A 15,414-nucleotide genomic window follows, 5' to 3' on the forward strand; every position below is an offset into this window, starting at 1 on the left:
GTCAGAGCCTTTTATGAAGTGATGTCACAATGAGTCAGAGCTTTCGCCGATTTCCTCCGGAACAGCCTGATGTCAACAATCAACCCCGCATAAGGAGATTCTGAACGTTTCGCGCCGGTTCGGGAAAACCGCGCGTCGGGTCGGGTCGAGACCCGGCACTGCACTCCGTGCCGCGGCGGGGAACGCGCTTGCCGAATCTGAAGCCGGTGGGACGAACGGTTCTCGAGATACGCGGATTACAGACACGCAGAGACTTCTCGCATTTATAGATAGATAAGTGTGCCAAAATGCTTAGTTTTCAATGCATTTCGAGTGTTTTAGGAGGTTTGGCCCCCAATTTCTTTCCTGCCCCACCTAGTGCTGAAGGCTAGATCCGGCCCTGACTGTATGATAATGACTTTATTAGTTATGTGCATTGAAGGGTTTTAGCTCAAATATTTTTAAACATCAAACTGCACACGCATGCAGAATTCATTATTCCCACAGCGATGCATGCCACCCACTCACCTCATTATAGTTCAAACACTGAGCAGGCCGAGGGGAGAGAGCAGTGCACAGGCTGTTAAAATGTGTCATTATAGCCTAGTACTTGACATACCTCACGGTCAAATTCAAAAGAATATTTTAAAAGTGAAGAGGAGAGCAGAGGAGTTGTCATTATAGAAAAGTGTGACTAGGAATGTGACATGAATAATAATGACATCTCTGGATTTTAGCTGTGATGGCCCATTGAACACACAGTTCTAGTGACCAACTTGTTGCAGCCAACAAAACACACAAAGGATGCCATGCATCTCTTCCTTTAACCCTGCCGTCACCCTGCACGGTGCCACCGTGTGCACCAGGTGGTTGGAGATGCTCCTCTATGCTAACACATCAGCAGGTGACAGACGGACAGAGCGGATGGATTAACGCCGTCACCACATGAGAATGGACTAGACTAGACTAGAGCCTGGGAACACGCCACGGGCGTTCTCGGAGTTTATCACCTCGTCAATCTGGCACTTTGTTTCTCCCCGAGGATGCCAGGTAAATGTGTCAGGTTTAGGAACAGGGACCCAATGAAGTTTGGAAGGTTGCCTGGTTGGAGACTGCAGTGGAGCTGGCGTGGGACTGGGGATGGATATAATGGTTGTGCACTGCCCTCTGGTGTAGATGGTGAAACTGCACCTGGAGCTCAATAGACGGGTTTCTGGTCCACGTCACGTTTGATTCGGTACCAAAATTAGCCAATGAAACCAGGCTTAACCAGCGCTCCCCAAAACAACAGGTTTGGGGATTGGACGGACTGATTACATGATACAGTCACCTGTGCATTTAGTCTCAATGTTTGTAAACAAGAAACCCGTCTATGCTCATATAAAAATTCAAAGTGACTAAAGTGTATGAAACTTTACATAATCATATATAATAATGTGTAGCGTAGCATCCCAATATAATTCAAGTTAAGACAACAACCAAGCGTACCGGTACTTTGTAGCATTTGTTTTCTTGGCACTATTTACAGGACTGCTTACCACCATGTTGTTGGTTGATAAAGCCCCTTTTCCACTGACATGGCCCAACACCACACAACTCCACACCGCCCACTTGTGGCAGGTTTTCCACTACAAGGACCTGGGTAGTGGTGTGAAAGTGGTACTAAATGTGGTACTAAAATGTATCCACTCCAGAGTAGTCCGAGCTAGGCCAAACAGGGCCAAACACTTCATAATGACTGATCACTGACGAACTGTTCATTTAGATCACCAGGATATAGTAGGTGTAATACATAATAGATTCTATTGTGTTATAATAGTTGTTATAATCTATTATAGTGTATTATAATTATCATAGTAATACATTATAATAATTTATAGTGTATCAGTTATAATCCATTATAGTGTATTTAATTAGGATAGCTGTAATACAAATTTATATTGTATTATAATCACAGTTAAAAGGGTCAATTTGTTTCTTACCAATAGGGGTACTTTTGTGTAATGGAATATGAAGTTGTGAAGTTTATTTGGTGCGGTGTGGTAGTAATTTACAATTAGGCATTTAGCAGACGCTTTTAATCCAAAGCGACTTACAATAAGCAGGTAATACATTGTGACTACTAATTGAAGCCGAGGCCGAATTGCACGAAAGAGCCCTGACAGCACATGGTTGGTTCTACAGACTCCAAATTTCACACGCAAATAGCTCAGACCTTTGCCTACGTTCTTAGCTAGGCCTCGACCCAACCCGATACGCGGTTTTCTGGAACCAACGCGAAAGGTTCGGAATCTCCATACGCGGAGTCCTGACTACTAATTGAAGCCAATGGACGCGAATCCGAATTGGTCCGATTTTTCGGAACCCAGCGCAAAAGGTTTGGATTCTCCGTATGCAGAGCTATCAGGGTCTTTGAGAAACGGCACTGTGTCTGCAGAGATCTCCATATATGGGCATAAAATGGATGCAGACAGACAGATACAGATATCTCCATATACTGTATGGGCATAAATGACTCAGGCAAACAGATGGTCAAAATGGGTCCTATGACAACAGGTATAATGGGGTTTGCATTACACAGAATTCGGCACACGCGTTCCCCACCGCAGCAGGGAGTGCAGTGCCCTAGCCTGATAAATCAGTCCGCACATCACCACCCCCCGGCCTCGACCTGACCCGATATGCGGTTATCCGGAACCAGCGCGAAAGGTCCGGAATCTCCGTATGCGGAGCTAATGTCTGACATTAGTGTTTTCCAAACAGATGGACAACAGGTATAATGGAGTTTGCATTAAAGGGTGGGGCATTCATTCCCCATTTACATCGTTCCCGAGTAGGCCGGACCTCGACTAGACGCTCACCCGACTGTCAGGCAGATACAGAGATCTCCATATATGGGCATAACATGGACGCAGTCAGACAGATATTCTCCATATATGGGCATACATGGACACAGTCAAACAGATGGTCAAAACGTTCCCGAGTTGGCCAGGTTGCCGACTAGACGCTCGAAGGGCGGCAGAGCTTCTAGTCAATATAATAAGCAAGATAATATGTCAGTACATCAACAACAATATAACAATGCATAGGAATATCAATCTAGAAAAACAATAACATAGGTAGACCACCGACCTAATCAGTAAAAAACTTTTCTAAAACCTAAAAATGCTATCTTCATGTATGGTCATTGAGGGAAGGGGAGTGTTACAGTAGTGCTATGGGTTTAGGAGGAGTCTAAAGAGGTGAGTCTCCAGTCCACGGCGGAAGCTAGGGAGTGAGTCTGTAGTTCTAAGTGCGACAGGGAGTTTATTCCACAGTTGGGGGCCAGGAGGGCAAATTGTCTAGGACGGGTGGCTTTTTGTCCTGGGGTTTTTAGAGAGGGTTCTGTCAGCATCCCTGTGTTGGCTGATCTGTGGTGTAGTGTAGTGCTAAAGCTGCAGTGGAAAGGGGGCTTAGAGTTCATTTACCTGGATATGAGTGCCTATTACATTTCTAAATTGTAAATTGCAAACCAAAATGAATACAACTTGAGACACAGGAAGACAACCTTGCTTAAATAAAAATTATTTTTTATTATTTGTTTAAAATAAATGCATTTTTACAGTCTGAAAACAGCAGGCCATGCACTGCTGTTCTGGACACTGGAGGCAAACAAAAAAAGACCAAATTCAGAGGAAAAACGATATACTGTATAGGCTAAGCTTGTTTTTCCTCTTCCTTCAGTTCATTTTTGCTGGTTTGTCTCAAACTCCAGGGCCTAAGCTATGTGGGTCTCCTTCATACCAACCATTATTCAATGACATGCCTCCATCATGATAAAACCTGGACATAGGCAACTTCATATTTTTAAAAAGGCATTGAACAAATCAATTACGTTTCATTGTTTGTTCAAAGAGTGAGCCAGAAAGCAACTCAGTGCCACAGTTGGATAGAAAACAGAATATGAAATACACTTGGAAATAGAGAAACAACAAGAAAATAAAGCACAGTGAAAAGGCATACTATTCATATTTCAGAGAAATTATTTATATGTAGTGTAAGTAAGGACAGAAATCTTCATAAAATCCTATGAACCTGGAGTTTGAGACTAGTGTTATCTTCATATATATATTTATATATCTTCATCTAAAAACTCAATAAGATCATATACATTGGCAGGCACAAATTTTCATACTACGTAATGTTGACATGGCTTTTCCCCCCTCTATAAAAAAGAAAAAAAAAAGAAAGAAAAAAGTTCAATCTTCAGCCCCCAGCCTCCACCCGGAAAAAAGCAGCCAAAAAAAAAAAGAAAAGGAAAAAACAAAAAAAAACAACAACTGTACAATTCTATAAAACCTGTGTATTTATTTTTTTACATTAGTTACAAAAACTAATACTTCATTTACTGATCCTTCATACTGAGGACAAAGAAAAGAAAAGAAAATAAGTCTTTGCATATTCATTTTTCTTGGTGACCTATTGCTGGTGCGTAATGATAAGAATTATAATACTATATGGTGTAATAAAAAGAAAAGAAGGTACTTTTAGATTATAGTATCCCTCCTATATGTGTAGCGTACTTAGCAGAGAGGTTCCAAATCCAGTCCTCTGTGGGTGGGTACAGCCATAGACAGACATGACTGACAGCATTCTACTCCATTTTGGCACGTTTCTTGTTAGCAATCTTAATTTTAAATCTCAGTTAAATACTTTATTCTGGAACATTTAGTGCCAGAGGATAAACACGTTTCTCATCTGTTGAACAGAACACAACCAATGTCTGCCTTTGGGATGATGCCTAATTCATGCTTAGTCGTATGACGGTGTCGCTCCCAAAAAAAGAAGAAAAAAAAAAAAGATATTCTTGAAAGGCTGTTGTTTTTGGCAAGCAACACCATCGTAAAGAATGCAGGACATTCATCCCCAGTACAATGAAATGTGGTGTTTACGCAGACATGATAACTATCATTATTAATTTAAAATGGAACAAGATTCTGTTCAAACTCTCGAAGCGCACCATTGGGATTACTAGAGGGTTATTCAACACACAGGGCATCATTCAAAGACCTTAGAAAACAAGAAAGGCAAAACTGATTTCACTACAGCTTATTCATAAAAAGGGACCATCTCTATACTGTCGAAGTGCTTAAATGTGTGACTTCATGTGAACTAAGGAAGTAGAAAAGTGAGAATCCTTCATAAATTGGACATAATTGGACTGAGTGAACACACGTACAATAATTAACAATGACGGATAAGGTAGACAGTTTCTTTGATTGGGCTTTATGTGTTTGTGTGGGTTTGTGTGGGTGTGTATGTAGTGGTGCTGGGGTGAAAATAATCAACAGGCTATGAGTAAGATAATATAAGTGATCGCAATTATATGTAATGCAATTAATAATAACCAGAGAACATGATCAGCACCTTACTAGAGTGAAAAATAAGCACACAAAAAAAACACCAGGATCAATAAATAACATGATTGTTCATAAGAAACTTTGATGGATCATATCGTCGTTTGGTTGGACTACTGTCATGACATATTATATTTGATAGGCTTGACAGTCAGCTGACAGATCAGCTCCCTCTATCCAATAAGAGAGAAGACAAGAAGAGAGAGACAGTCTTTGGGATTGAAAGGCCTCTTGGCATTCATTTTTATAGGTTGTGGTCGATGTAGGTTGGGGAGCTTCACTCCAGAGGGAGATGTAGAAGGAGATGGGGAAATGGAAATAGTCAGGAAGGTTTGTGGGAGAAACTACATAAAACTTGCCGTTTGTGTGCAGCCTCTGCTAGCGTTGGTTTAGGCCACGTAAGAAGTTCAGCGTTCGTTCACACTGCACTCAGCAGAGTATTAGTGTTTTAAAAAATGAATTTCTCAGCTTTAATGCAGGACAAAAAAAGAAAAAAACAAAGGGAGAAAAAAGAAAGAAAAAAAAAAAACAATACAAATGGCATCAGCCATGGCAATAGTGGTGCCACTCCAGGCTCTTTAGCACAGTTCCAAAAAAATTAAAAAGACCAAGAAATGGTAGAATAAAATAAACCCATATAATCTTGTCCCACCCTCCCTCCCCTCTGAATGCACCCCACTTGAATTTTGCAGAACAAACCTTTGAACCAGTTTAGTTGCCCAGGGCAACTCAGACCCAACCACTGGTCAGCTTATAGAACATCTCTTCATCTAAAGACTCGTTCTGGTCCTTGGCGCGCGTGGAGAGGAAGATGTAACCGCCGATGAACTCATGTACGACCTTGCAGTCCACCTCAGCACAGACGAAGGACAAACTGGGCTCGTCTGCAAACTCTACAGTCACCTGAGCACAAGAAACAGATAAGAAAACAGTTTGATTTGATATTCTTTGTCCCATTTACTGTCTCCCTTTGAGAAAATGATCTGACAATGGCAGTATTATTATTAGGGTACGGAAATGGTGCTTATTTGAGAAATCTGAACCAGTATCAGTATCAAAACATATACATTCAGCTTTGGAATAAGCCTCTTCAACCACATTGAGTGGTGTGAAAATCATCTACCATTGTGCTCGAAATTATTCAACCCCCTCTGAAAATGCGATTTATTAGTGTATAAGTTCCTTTGACTTAGAACTTGTGAACTATGCTCAAAACGTTTTGGAACATTCAGTGTCTTTGCAATTGTTTTATATCCTTTTCCTTTTTTGTACAAAGCAATAATCTCTTCTCTGAACCTTTCTGACCATTCCTTAGGCTTCAGGTGCCTCCACACCGAAAATACTACAGGAGACTCTTTCTGACTATTCAGACTGCAAAGAACTGCAAGAATCTGGCAACCGGAGTCAACCGGAGGCGGAGATTTTTACTCTATGCAGTGTTTTCTGCTCTCACCAAAACAACAAAGCTTTGCTTTGGAGTTGATTGGTATAGGAATTGAGAGTCGAGATTGTGAATATGGTATTTAGTAAAAATAGGGAAAATGTGTCTGGCTTGATTAGGCTTGCATGGTAGCAAACTGTCCACTCTACAACCGAATCAATTCTACTGACGGCCAGTGGCGACGCAACAAAACTGGATACTGGTTGATAGCGATCCAGACCCGCTGCCTAAAACCTACTGAGCTTTAAGCCCTTGATTAGTCGATTGCAGTTGATTACAGATGTTTTCTGGTGTAATTAAGAGTTGAATAAGTGAAAGTGGCATTGAAAGTGGCATTTGGCATTGAATTTGGAAAAAACAACAAATATTACTTTTGTTAAGCTATTTACATTGTTCTTGTATGATTGATTTATTTATTTTATTCAGTTGACATTTTGTGAATTTTAAATATGCTACAGGGGGAAAAAATAAGATTAACACTTCTGCCGCCTCTTACTTTGAAGGGATGAACTTTCCTTGGTGCCGCGCCGCTTCCTCCATAGGCCACCGCTATTATTTTGAAGGGCCGGGCGGGGTTGTTTTTGCGCCGATGGATTATCACTTTACTTCAACGTTTACTTAATCTAGTCACATGACAGTGTGTCTCCATGAAAGTGTCATGGCCACGCCCAGCCGAGTGTAGTTTGTACTGTAAATATGCCAGCCTTGGGATTTTTTTTGAATAAATGAAGTTTCTTTATGGGTCTCTCAATGGATTTGCTATGGAGGAGCTTCACTTCGTGTGCACGCCCATTGCCCAACGTGCGTTGTAAACAAATGGCGGACATTACCGATGCGGACTGGACCGGAGCGATGTACAGTAAGTAATAATACTTTTAATGTATATACAGTAACAGTGACGAGGTGACCCGTCAATGGCGTCATGGTATTAACCCTTTCATTGACGAGCTCATATGTCAACGGCAGCAGATGTGTTAACAGCATGTATTCCATGTGTGTTGAAGCATTCAATACCTGCTTGATCTCCCAGTTAACGTTCCACTGTTTCATGTTGCTGAAGCGCCAAGTTTTAATGGCGTCTCCTGTGCTGGCGTCCATCCGGATCAGACGGTTGTAGGTGATGCCAATCAGTTCCTCTTTCTTCTCCTTATAGAACCTGTGAATCATTCAAATTGGTTAGTAAATGTGTGTTAAAATGTGTTAATGTCAACACAACACACTCAAGCACACGCACCATGTGCCTGTATGCAAAAGAAATGAATCTCATAGTGAGTAGATAGGAATTGGCTTACTTGGCAAGGAAGTGGGTCATACCGAACTCTGGTAGAGACTGCCATGCCTGAATGAACCGCATTTTGGCTTCGATGAGGCTCATCTGCGCCACGTTCTGGTGGGCTTCCAGAATGCGGGCTGAAATCTGATAAACACACACGTATGAATACAACTACTCTATCAAATTGTGGAACCCAAAACTAACATGAACTAATAAAGGGCAAACCCCTCCATCACCACCCGGAAACCATCCATTGAACGTTGACCCGAGGACACCACCTTAAAAAAGGTGGGCACCCAGGGTCAGCCCATAACCAAAGTGCTACCCTATTAAATGTCTACTTCAAACAACAACAGAAGACAAACATACATGAAAGGATAGTCCACAGTATCCAAACTAAAGTTAAGGAGCTTTCCCCACCATTCTGTGTGTTCCTTTACTTGACCGATTGAGCCATGACCTCTGACTCAATGGGTTCAGCCTAACAAAGACATGTAAAGTGACCTCGTTCTCCAAGATCAAGATACACTATAACAATGTCAGTGTTAGGGACAGCTACATTTCAGTTCTTTATCAAAGCAAAGGCTCTAATGTTCCATTAGGGAGGAAATGTGTTAGAAGTAAAAGAAGATTAAAATAAGAAACAAGAAAAGAAAAACTACTAACGCGGCATTTCTGAAAACTAGTAAACACGATCTAGAGATAAAAGTATTACCAAGTAATTATTAGGGATTATTCATGGTTTAGTAAGACAGCCAAACTTCTGTGTTTACAGACACATGCATATATCTGCAGCTCATAACTGCACATGCATATCTTAAACTTACCAAGTCCCTGATATAGCCTGGCTGAAGTAGGGGGGTGGGAAGGATAACACAGGAGGTAAAGAGATGCACAGGGGTAGAAAAAAGAAAGAAGGAAAAATAAAACAAATAAATTAAGAACAATATTGCAGGGGGAAAAAAATAAGTAAAAAAATGAAAAAACAACAACACAGTAGCAGGTCATAACTGTAAATATGCCAAATGAGAAAGAATAAGAGTCAGCAAAGGCCTGAAGGTTCATGCAGTGTTCAGAGAAAGCAGAGCAGCAGTGTCTTTGAGTCATCTGTAAGAGCAAGTAGACAGTGTTAGGTGGCAAAACAATGGGTTCCATTATACAGTGATTAATTGAACATGGGACCTCATTCATGCAGCAGGTTAAATTAATGACTCTTTGGAAAACCCCCAACTCTCCTGATCAAGAAATGAACATAATGTTGGCTCAAGTCAATAAAGAGCTCATTCTTTAAACCGTTTAAGGAATATTTATTTTCCCAATTTTTGTTTCAATTCTATTAATAACATGGACTAGCAACGATGTATAGCAGTTTATCAGTTTGTGCAAATATGAAGAAAACAAAAGAGAAACCTGAATCAACAAAAAGGGAAATCAAAATGGGAAAACCTCAATAATGATTCCATCAGTGTGTGAATGTGTGTATGTAATGCACATCGCTTTGGATAAAGGGGCTGTATAAATGCAACATTTTATTACCATTACCACAACTGCTTTTGAAAAGAAATACAAAAGTATTTGCTGCAAAATGTTATATTTGGATAAGTGGGGTACTCGGATTCAGACAGCCTGGGAATGGGCATGGGGTACTGAAGCCAATACATTTGAGACCCACAGGCTTATGAGAACCTGCCAGTGACCCTCCCCAGAAGCAACCAAGACAAGTAATTCACTTTTGACCCACAAGATGGCAATAGCTACCAGAGAGTCATACAGGAACTGCAGCGCCTCCAATCCCAGTGAGATTATTACTGTGCCTGTGCCTAGTTTGTATCCTTGTACAAAAAACTATATGTTTGGCAAGAGACCAAACTACTGGTTGAAAGATTCCTGTGTGTATCCCCTGGGAACTGAAGCACGGAAGTTGCCTCGGGAGAGTCCGATGAGAGGAAGTGCAGTTGAAGGAGGGGAAAAAAGGGAAAGAGAGAAGGGGAGAAGGCCAGCGCCCTGCGTGGCTCCCACAGCTGATTGAGAGCAAGGAGCTTTTCTCAGCCTCTTTTCCCGCCCAGCATTCCCAGGCACGGCTCATTTCCTGATGCCCCCACACCCACTACTTGGGTGTACATGTGCATGTGTGCATGAGTGAACACACAACTGAACATGCGCATATACTCACACACACGCGCGCGCACACACACACACACACACACACACACTACTGAAAGCTGGGTCTTTCATGTTGTGCCTGGGGATACCCACTATCGGACTGGGTTTGTGACCAAGACTGGAGCCAAGCCAGACAGACTGACAGACACCTCCCCACAGGCTGGGGGAGACGAGAGACCGCTGCTTCTGACTGTGGTCCAATACGAGTCCAAATTTGAGCGCTTCAAGTCTCGCTCGTACACATTCAACCACAAATGCTGACACACTTGTTTCTCAAAGTTTTCCTGCTGCTGGGCTCCAATGATGAGTCAACATGGCAACGATTTCTGTTCCGAAAACACTAATGGTTCCATCATGCCAACATAAAAATAAAAACGGTCCAATAGTGGCAGACACCCCCCTGGCTGTTTGTGATGAATCCCTTCCAAAACATACGTTTATCGTGTTTAATGACACTCCCCGTCTTTTCAGAGACACTGTCCCTTCATTCATTCTCCATCTTCCGCTTCTTACACAGTAAAATATTCTGTGAGTCTGCTGTTCAGATATCCAGAACATGTTAGGCTATACTTACAGCCCAGTTCCAGAAAATTACTGAGTCATCACTTACCAACATCCTCCTGAACCCCCCCCCCCCCCCCCACACACACACACTTCCCAAAGCCCTCCTAGCAGCTCTATGTTTCCTATACAGCCTAATCAAAACCAGACTGAGTGAGTAAGCTAAGGGGAGGCAAACCCATCTCACCATCACCACCCTCCTTCCCTTTAACCATCACATCTATGGCAGGCGTGTACACAGCTGTTCCAGTGTACACACAGTACACACACACCCCTACTACTTACATGGGTATCTGCTGGGCATAGGGTACACTTTTCCCATCAGTTATGAGAAAGTAAATTCACCCTGCCAGAGCTTAGAGGTTCAAATATTGCTCCTGGTTATTAAGAGTGTCTGTTGTTGGTTTGCCACAGATGGCTCAACAGTGACAACTCCATAATGTTCTGTCTGGATTTCTGCAGTCTGTCGCTTAATATACTGTACCTTAGAGTATAAATTGTATAATTTGCAATTATCTGAAGTGCTTTACAATATGAATTACCTTCACTTATTCACACACAGACGGCGGGAAAACCATGCAAGGAACCAACCTGCTCATCTGGAGCAGTTCTTCTATTGCTTAACTCACTTACTGCCGCCCGTCGTCTTATCGTCATTTTAACTATGGAGCTAGGTCCCTGCCGATAGTCTTTTGAATCGTCTTTTTTATTAAAAGCATTTTTTTAACCCTAACCCTAACCCTAGATTTTTTTTTGCGAAGAAAGCGATCTGACCTAAACCAGAAATGCAGGATTGCTTCCGGGTCAGCATTGCCTCTGTAGCCATAGCAACCAACGAAAACATAAAATCCATTTCTCCGCTTCTGTAGGTCGTATTTTCATTCTGAAAAAAATGTATATGGCGTGTGCTTCGAGCCCAGCCCAGTCGCTGGGATGCGTGGAGCGCGTGAGGGCCGACGCTATTTTTGCAGATTTCCCCATACAAAGTGAATGGGAGTTTGAGCCGTTTCGGTTCTCATATCAGAAAGCCTGAGGGCTCTTCAGAGTAAGGATAGACTTATAGATGGCGCTCTCTAGTGGTGTCTTAAAATCTGTGCTGTCAAATATCTGTAGATATAATATAGAAATATCACAATATTCCTGGCCGTATAAGCGTACAGCCATTTTTGGGGTGGCTGGGAAAATTGTTAAGGACACCCAGGAGGATTGAACTTGGAACCTTCTGAGTCCCAAGCGTCTACTCTACATCCTGAGCAACTGCTGTCCAACCAGTGAGAGCACTGATCTTGGAAGACGAAACAATGGGTATAAGCAGCCCACTGGGCAGAATCACTGTCTATCTAGTGCTTTGCTTTATCAGAGTTAACAAAAGGAGATGAGAAACATGATATGGCCTCCATTTAAGCGCATGATCGGTGTCTGACATAAGAAACACCACTGTGTAAGCAAGTTGGGAGGATTGTCTGCTGTCCTGGTTTCCCCTCGGAGAGAGGGAGGGAATGAGGAATGGAGAAAAGGGGAGGTGTGGGGGGGTACATTCCAATGCAAGACTACCCAGATGCCAGGAGGCACCCATGTGGGAAGCACCAGACACTTCTTCATGTCAGCCCCATTATACTCCCATCAAACATGTAAACAACCTCCCGCAAAACACACAAATGCTACATAGTCTACTTTTTCTCTCTTTATAGAAATCAGTGCATTTAATATGCAGTACTCCACTCCATGTTGTTTTACCTATGGCTTACATTAACAAACACCACCACACCCAAATGAGGCTGGTACGTTGACATGTTTTATATCTCAGACTATTTATTGTCCACAATCACAGCAGTTATTTTGGTCTTATGTCACACTCAGGGGTGGGAAACTCCACCCTGTTGGCACCCCGTTGTGTATGATATAAGAGCAAAATGGCTGGCATGTGATGGTCTGTTAGCTGTGGCTCTTATCCAGGGTGTCAACAAACGTATAGGCTTTCATAAACATTTTATTTTTTGTTGTTGTGAGAATCAAACCTGTGACCTTTTTACAGGACAGTCCGGCTAACCAGTAGAGCACTTTCCAACATTACGATATTGCTATTCCAGTTTGTTATTATGCGTCACTTAATCATGGCTCTCAGGACTCACCTGTTTGTTCTTGTACTTCTTAAGGTAACGTGGGGACACCAGGCACTCTGGATTTATGTCGGTGGTGATTGGCTCTGCGATATACTGGGGGTCCGGGTTCATGTGCTGCATCTTGAGGAAGGACAGAATGTTCTGCACCTCCAGGTTATAAGAGCTATCCGCCATGGTCTTCCCTTTGGAGGCCAGGCGACACGCAGCCATCCAGTGGGCATACTGCTTCTCCTGTTGTGGAGAGCGAAGTGTTATGTTATGTCACGTCATCAAAACATTATTACGTTCTTATATTATAGATACTAGTCCATAGTACCTGGGGGTTGTGCGCAGCCAATATGCATAGTTTACGTTTTGGACAGCGATTTAATCGGATTGGTGTCAATGGTGTGAGACAACCCGGTCATTTACAGCCTGATGTGGAATCGTTGCCACCCACAACCATGACAAGTTTATGCTGTTTCAGCCAAGCTATGTGTGCTAATAACACAATTTGGATTTGAAGAGTGCACATGTCAATGCGTGTGCTAGTGCTATGCCCTCCCGCTCATCGTGTGGACAAAATCCTTTATAAGTTTGCAGTGTCTGTATGTTGCCGTCTGTTTGTGTGTGAACCAAGTTAGTGTAGCCAGCCAGATATACCATAGCCTGCTGGGCTGCAACCATGACGAGTGACGACAGATCCCATAGCCTGAACTCTGAATCTCTCGTGCTTAAGACAAAAACGAAAAAAAAAAAAAAAAAAAGCGCTTTGTCACTGTCTACAACTCTGCATGTGCTAATGGTCAATGCCTGTGTGCACAAGCACATGTACTGTATTCAGATCAATTGCTCAACCCACTGAGGAGAACCATGCGGAACAGAGTGACTGACAGACAGAGGCTTCCTTATTTACAGTATATGTAGGATTACAGCCAACTAGGTGGCACCCTCCAGTCAACTCCAGGGTGTGAGAAACTCACCGTATCACACCGAAGCCAGATCTCGTTCATGCCGTCGGCCACTGGGATTAGCAACTTTATGTTGAATTTCTGACCGGAGATGTTGACATCTGGTGTTACCTCACAGCCTATGCAGGGAAAGCCACAGTTCAATGAGGAGGAAGGGGTCAAAGGTCACACTCATTCTTCACACACACCACCTTGGATCACATCCTCATGTCAGAGAGGGAAAAAAGTGGTGCATTCTTGTAACCTGTGTTCATTCTTGTAACCCATGTTCATTGTGTGTGTGTGTGTGTGTGTGTGTGTGTGTGTGTGTGTGTGTGTGTGTGTGTGTGTGTGTGTGTGTGGTGTGTTGAATGTTTTTTGTACCTCTAAGATTCATTTGGTGAGCAGGTGTCCCGTGTGCCTCCTCTTTGCTCTTGTAACAGGAAATTGTGATATCCTTGAACGTGCACCAGTACTGCTTGTAGCCTTTCAGAGTCAGTTTCTTAGGCCTGGAAAACATACGACAACAAGGAGAGACGTCAAACCTCGAATGTAAAAAACCCATCAACCTACATCACTGGCCAAGAGAGGCTGGGGAAGGGGAGACAGTAAGTAAGCACAGTCGAGAGGAAGGGAAAGAACGTTTTATAGGCTCTAGTGCCAAGTCAGCATGATGAATGGGAGAAGAGCCAGCGTTGGGCGTGAACATTAACAGAGACCATTATAGAGGACATAATACCACCTGCAGTTTATATACATTAGGGAGACTTTCAAAAAGGGCTACCTTGCCTGTCAGCAAGGGCTTTGATCCAAAAAACGAAATATGCTTTAAAAAGAGCCATTGTTGGGATGAGTTTCCCAAGCCAAACTTTGAAATGTAATCTCCGCTTGCAAATGTTTGTTGGCAAATAATCCACCCTCATTATACTGATGCAAAACAGGCAACAATTCTCCCATTTAGCCAGAAAATATTTCCTGATTTGCCTGATAAGTACAACATACTTTGGACAAAAGCAGTCTTTGCACGCACTACCTGACTTGAGTGGGTCACAGAATTAGTGGTTTTCTGTAGATCTGAACTTACTTGAACACTTTGACATAGTCAGCTAGTTCAGGAATAGATGTGATGTCACCCTAGGAGAAAGACAAGAACAAAAGCCACAGGGACAGTTCAATAAATGTTGCTATGAGCAAATACATGGCCAAACATAACTAAAACAATGACCTCAGTTCTGACTCTCTAGTTTTCCTAAGTCATTGTTAAGGAAATACTCAAGACAACACTGCTTATGCAACTTCCTGTGAAATGCTGTATAAACGTATCTTTTCCAGGCGGGGCAGAGAGAACAATGTTATATTAAGCTGCCCGTGCAAATTTAGGCTTCATGTGTTTTATTTAGCTTACCTCCTCCCAGTATGATGTTCACTGTAGCCATATAATAGCTCCCTGCGCTTGGGTCAGTGTATGTGCTGGATTATACTGTATCAGTATCTGCCATCTTAACTGTATTAAAAGACGACGTCTCCAATTCTGGTTCATAAATCTGTA

At 42.5% G+C, this 15,414-nt stretch overlaps 1 protein-coding gene across 1 annotated transcript in view; it reads right to left on the reverse strand.

Annotated features, from left to right (window-relative positions):
• Positions 1-6,104: 6,104 nt before the first annotated feature.
• Positions 6,105-15,414, reverse strand: part of fermt2 (FERM domain containing kindlin 2) — a gene marked incomplete at its 3' end in the record, with an annotated part of 56,254 nt that continues 46,944 nt past the window's right edge. Inside the window, exons 9-15 of the mRNA XM_080750117.1 lie at positions 14,950-14,999; positions 14,250-14,374; positions 13,899-14,005; positions 12,946-13,167; positions 8,109-8,233; positions 7,831-7,972; positions 6,105-6,278 (exon numbers count right to left, since the gene is read on the reverse strand). Of these exons, the coding sequence (XP_080606243.1) occupies positions 6,105-6,278; positions 7,831-7,972; positions 8,109-8,233; positions 12,946-13,167; positions 13,899-14,005; positions 14,250-14,374; positions 14,950-14,999 (945 nt within the window). The remainder of the gene's footprint in view (positions 6,279-7,830; positions 7,973-8,108; positions 8,234-12,945; positions 13,168-13,898; positions 14,006-14,249; positions 14,375-14,949; positions 15,000-15,414) is intronic.

Source organism: Nannobrachium achirus (assembly GCF_963921795.1).
Source record: "Nannobrachium achirus genome assembly, chromosome: 20".
NCBI classification, from domain to species: domain Eukaryota; kingdom Metazoa; phylum Chordata; class Actinopteri; order Myctophiformes; family Myctophidae; genus Nannobrachium; species Nannobrachium achirus.